At 38.9% G+C, this 5877-nt stretch overlaps 1 protein-coding gene across 1 annotated transcript; it reads right to left on the reverse strand.

The window, feature by feature from the left end:
* Window positions 1-3308, reverse strand: ZNF518B (zinc finger protein 518B). The gene has a single exon (XM_009953720.2). The coding sequence runs from the start codon at window positions 3306-3308 to the stop codon at window positions 69-71; it is 3240 nt and encodes a 1079-aa protein (XP_009952022.1). The 3' UTR covers window positions 1-68.
* Window positions 3309-5877: the final 2569 nt, after the last annotated feature.

Consider the following 5877-nt stretch of genomic DNA (forward strand, 5'->3'; position numbering starts at 1 on the left):
TCGTCCTTTCTAAGCAAGTTAGTGGCACTCATTAAAAATAAGAGGGGAAAGGTCCTCTAGTCTCTCACTCAATGCTTTTTTGCTGGAAGAGAAAGAACATCCCAACCCTTGGTTGCCTCTATCAAGTGCCTCTGTCCATGACTTATCCATTCTTCCTGGTCCATATATACTCTTCCACAAAACCAACACTTAAACAGACACTGAAGTGTTTCAGCTGGTGAAGGTTCCACCACCTGGTAGTTGTTTTTATGGGTCTTTTTTAGTTTCATTTTTAGCATGCTTTGCTTTTTTGCTTGGTTTCCCATCTCAGCATTCTGAAGAGTAAGACGCTTTCGGTAACGTTTGACACCAAGACAACTACTTGTCCTTTCTGACAGAACTACTTTCAGGACTTGACCTTTATACTTGTTGATAGTCTTCATGACATTAATTATCTCTGGCGAGTCAACATCAGGATGGTTTAGTACCACAACTGGCTGGTTACGACGAGGGCATTTTATCAACTGATTCATTCTCAGAGGGACAAGCCGAAGACGTCTTGCTGTCAACAGATACGACGTGTCAGAACTCGAACTGGTTTCTGACTGAGTTCTTGTCTTCCTCTTAGGAAGCTCCCTGAAGCTTGCTCGTTTTGACTTATTTTTGGAACCTAGCTGACTTTTTGAATAGTGTTTGCCTTGCTTACTCATATCACTGCTTTTCTGAAACAGTACACCAGTTTGTTTGCTATTATTTTTAACGCTTGCCTCTCGCTTTGGTCTTTGCCTGAGGGATATACTTCGGGACTCAGCATTCGGTTGACTCTGATGAGGCAAACATGGCAAATTACTGCCAAGTGTCTCAGAAACGCTGACAGGAACTGGACGAGGCAGAAACATTTCATTGCAATACACGGAAGGAGCTGATGTTTCACTCCTGTTTCCTATTCCGTTTGAGTTTTGACTGCTAGTAGCATTCAGCACTCTCAGTATTGTCCCTTTGGGGATAAACACTGGGGTAGCAACATGGGAATTTTTAGTTACCCTGCCTTTAGACGTTCTTGCAAGTGTAAGCAACTGATCTTTACTGTGTTCCTCACTACTAATCATACTGTTTCCACCATGCACTTGAGGCAAAGACACAGACTGTTCTACTTCAGTGGCAGGAACAACTCTCTCACCGCTTGTTGGATTTCCTTGAGGGAAAAGCACCTTTTTACTAGAAGCTTGACATCTCAAAGGCATAGATTTCATGTTAGATTCTGCAGCAGACATGAGCTGAGCAATCTTTCTACACAGCAATGTTGCTGACTTCTTATTGCATGTTGTGTCATCCCATCTGACACCCTCTGGAACGTTTTCAGCCCCAGAGCTAAGAGAAAATACAGACGAAATAACAGGTCCCTCAAAAGGGTTGCCTTTATTTTCCATCTTCTGCAGTTCTAATGATTCCAGAAGACAACTGTTCTTTTGACTTACGGTTTCAGCTCTCTTTACTTGGCTAAAGGCAAAAGCCACATCCTCGCAAGGTGGATATTTAGTGACAGGGAAGTTTTTTCCTGCTTCAGAAGATGTAACAGGTTTCTTACCAAAACCCTTACCAGCTAAATGTGCTTCTGTAGAGCTGACGGGCAGATTCCTACACTCTTTATCATCCCTCTTTAGAGGCAACGTATCCTTTTGTTTAAGGACCTCAGAAGAACAGGTTTTGCGCTCCTGAGCAGCTTCTTCTGAAATGTTCTTGGAACTTTTATCTTCAGAAATAGCAGCGTATTTTGGAGGGGATATATCCACACCTTCTTCGTAACAATACAAGTCACAATGCAAGTTATTTTTTCCACCTACTTCCCACCTTGAGGATTTAAGATCACTTTTTTTTTCAGTACTATTCACCACCAGAGACTGAGAACAAAGTTCTATAACACCTGAATGGACATCAATACCTTTCACCAAATGAAAGCATAATTTTGATGCATCTTCCCTCTGTACAGATACAGAGTTACTGTCTGAGAGTTGAGAATCAGAAAAACAAAGACAATCAGAATTCTTGTCATATGTACTATCCAAACTAAGCTGGTTACTAACACTGGGTAATTTGTCTACATTCACTTCCATTGTTAGCAACTCGTTTTGACACACAGATGATTTTTTTCCTTCTGCAGATCGTTCTATACCTTGATTCTCAAGTTCCTCTTCAGCACCGTTCACAGGTTTGAAAGCTGCTTCTTTCATAGGAATTAGTTTAAGAACCAGCTGTTGTGCTCCATTCACTATTTTGATCTCTACTATCTGAGCTAAACAGTTAGAAGGAATTACAAGTTCAGATGGTGCAATTACTGTTAAAGGCACCCCAGGTTGTAAAGGCTCTGTTTTTGGAGAATAAACCTCAACTTCCACACTCTGATTCTCACATACACTTATTTCAGATGTCTCCAATACTCTTTTATCCTGGACTGATGCTGTGTTTATGCTACATTCTACGTCATGAGATGAACAGACTGTTTTAGTTGCTTTACCTGGAATCTCACAAACCATATTTGAAGACGAATTTAAAAGTTCATTCTGAAAAGGAATTTTATATTTCTGCTTTTCAAATAAAGTGCTTTGACTTGGCTTCTTTTGCTTGTGGTTTACGATAGCACTTGACAGCCGTTTTGTGGGTGTTTCATGTACTCTTCTTGTATGTTTTACTATATAGTCATGTCTAACAGCACCATATTCACAGTATTCACACTGATATGGAAAAGTTCCAGTGTGTTTCACCAAATGCCTCTGGAATTCTCCTTTGGTGTAGGATATGTAACTACAGTGGGAACAAATAAATTTGATTTCTTCATGTTGACCTACATGCTTTTTATACTGTAAAGGATCCTTTGTTGAAAATCTACATTTATCACAGTAGTATTTACCTGGCAGAAAATTTTTAACTTTAAATGTTTTCTGGGTTTTACTCAGGGAATTTTTTCCACGTTTTTCAAAGTCTACAGCATTGGCACCCTCAGGAACAAAATGGAAAGCTGGTGGTGTAATACGACTGCACTTCTTGCAGATGAAATTTTTGTCTTCAGTCCACCCAAGCTTCTTACGATTTTCCATATCTTGCACTGAAATTTTCTGAACGCTTCTGCATTTCATACAGCTTATCAGTGACAACTTACTGTTCTCAGCCTCAGCTCCTTGGTAACAGAAGTTCTGGTCATCATCCCCTTTAGACAGATTTGTTTTATCCTCAGAAGATTGCTTTGGGGATGTAGTTAAGGAATTATTTTTACCATTAACTTGGCCAGGGTACAATCTTGGTAAAATTTCCCTCATTTTTTTCAACTGCATTTCAGAAGACGTGTTTGATAAAACTGGTGGAGTCACAACAGCAACGGACAGAATGTTTTCTTGATATTAGTCTTCTGTATGCTGCTTATCAATCAATCATTTAGGCCACCAATCTGCAGAATTACACTTTCGAAGAAACGTTGCTCAAGCAGCTGCATCCATATTATATTCCATGTTCTTAATTGTATTCAATCAACTTGCAGAACTAAAGAATAAAAAGCAGAAGATTAAGTCAGTTATTATTCACTGATCACTGAAATATGATGAAGTAACACCTGAACTATTAGCGGACTACAGCTAAATTACAGAGTGCAAGTCTACTGTTAACATACCATTGATTGTATTCTGCACATATAACCATTAACTCTAAGTAAAACATACCAAATTAAACAATCCTTTAACATTTGCTCTTATTCAAAATGTTCATAAATTCATACAAAACCTAAAGAGTTCATGCTATTTATTCCATGCCATGAAAATTTTTACATGCAAGGAATATATTTATAAGCTGAACAAGAAAGACACTTGGTAACAGAACTGAGCAGCAGAATATGATTTCAGTTCACATACAGCCTTAACTCAGGAAAAGATATTATCAAACAGTGCAAGTGCCACTCATTTGTGAACCCCAACAGGAAAAAGGAGAGCAACTAGGTATCAGAAACATGCAACTGTGAGTTTGTTTTTAAATATATGTATTTTTAAGTTAGCATGAAAATTCCTGAAGTACAGACGGAAGTTCTTTTCTAATCACTGCCAATGTTTCGGATCCAAATAGTCCTGAACACTAATTCATAACAAGATGTAATTTACACTTCACATGTTCTCAAAGTAATGAAGTCAAAACAATCTGTGGCTGCAAAATTAATTACTTTCACTTCTATTAATATCATAGTGTAATCACTTCTACGTACATGGACAAGCATATAAATAATTAACTCCATCCTGTTAATACAAGATGTGTCAATCAAGCAAAATAAACAATGCAATAGAAGGCAGAGGAGAACATTAATATCAGTGTAAAACCACCACATTATATGCAGTATATTTGGCCCCACAAGTCCCAGCACTTTTACTGTCTCTTTTCTATACTTAACATGAACACGATCTCAGCCTTTAAGCTTTTGCCGAGGCTACGAGACCAGTGTTATTCGTAAAATTAACAACTAAGTTAGCCTTTTGAAACATACATAAAACAAAACAAAGTCCAAAGCTAACAGCAACAAGTAAAACCTACTCACCGTCTTTCTTATTCAAACATTCTTACTTACATACTATTGCACAGATCTTGCATTCATGCATGGACCCTATTTCGTGAGGTTTTTTTCTAGATTCCTTTAGATTTCAATACATCCCACAGAAGGCTTCTGAAATCCAGTTCCTCTCCAAGTCTATCTACAGAGACCAGGGCTTGATTTGGGCTCCAAAAGCACAGCGCTGAAATCACCTAAGTAGCATCTTATTACAATCATAGAATCATAGAATGGTTTGGGTTGGAAGGGACCTTAAAGATCACCTAGTTCCAATGCACTGCCATGGGCAGGGACACCTGCCACTAGACCAGGTTCCTCAAAACCTCATCCAACCTGGCCTTGAACACTGCCAGGGAGGGGGCAGCCACAGCTGCTCTGGGCAACCTGTGCCAGTGCCTCACCACCCTCACAGTGAAGAGCTTCTTCCTAAAATCTAATCTAAATCTATAATCCTACATGAATGAGGAAAACTTTACGCTATGGTACACCTCCACAATGGCTTGACAGGACCAAGCGTCTCATCCAGAAAGTTTTTCTTGCATCTCCCTGTGCTCCACCTGCTAGTATCACTAGCTGCAATAGGAATGCTGCCCTAACAATGAGGCTCTGCAAAAAGCAAGTACACTGATGTAACCTCAAACTACTGCAAAAATAAGTTAGAAACCTGGTTAGGGACAGCATAATGGGCTTTTGACTCTTCAGCAGGTGGATGGCTGCACACCCGTAAAACTCTTCTGCTTATAAGCGACTAGTGTTTACATGATCTGAAGTTTATTTATTTTTTAAGCAATTCTAAAAGTTGGTAACATTATGCCCTCTATTATCCAAATTCTAAAAAGAAAGAAAAACAAATGTTTCTGGTCATCTCAGATGGACCATTCTTCCCCTTCTCAGACCTAAGATGAACCTTGTTGACACCCAAGTGTGACGGCAGGCTTACGTTCAGGAGATCCACTGTTTTACTTCAGGAGAAAGATAGTAAGAGATCTTGAAAAGCTCAGATCCAGACCAAAGATGCTTTGAAGACTTCTATACAGCTTTAAGAAAGAACTAAAATTGCATTTGAAAGGAAAGGGTGACGTTAAAGTAATATTTGCCTTTTTTTGCTGTTAACAGCTATCCATTGATACTGAAACTGCCCTCCATATGAACTGACCAAGAGATAAGCATAGAGCACTTTATGCCATCCACATCCTTGACCATAAAAAGTAGCATTAAAAACACAGGGTTTTCTTCTATTTTTTTTCATGTAAACTTCAACATGAAAAAGGATCCACCACCTTTAAAGAGCAAGAAAGTGCAAAAAAACATGGTCA

This window comes from Leptosomus discolor, chromosome 4, assembly GCF_034619465.1.
Source record: "Leptosomus discolor isolate bLepDis1 chromosome 4, bLepDis1.hap2, whole genome shotgun sequence".
NCBI lineage: Eukaryota > Metazoa > Chordata > Aves > Leptosomiformes > Leptosomidae > Leptosomus > Leptosomus discolor.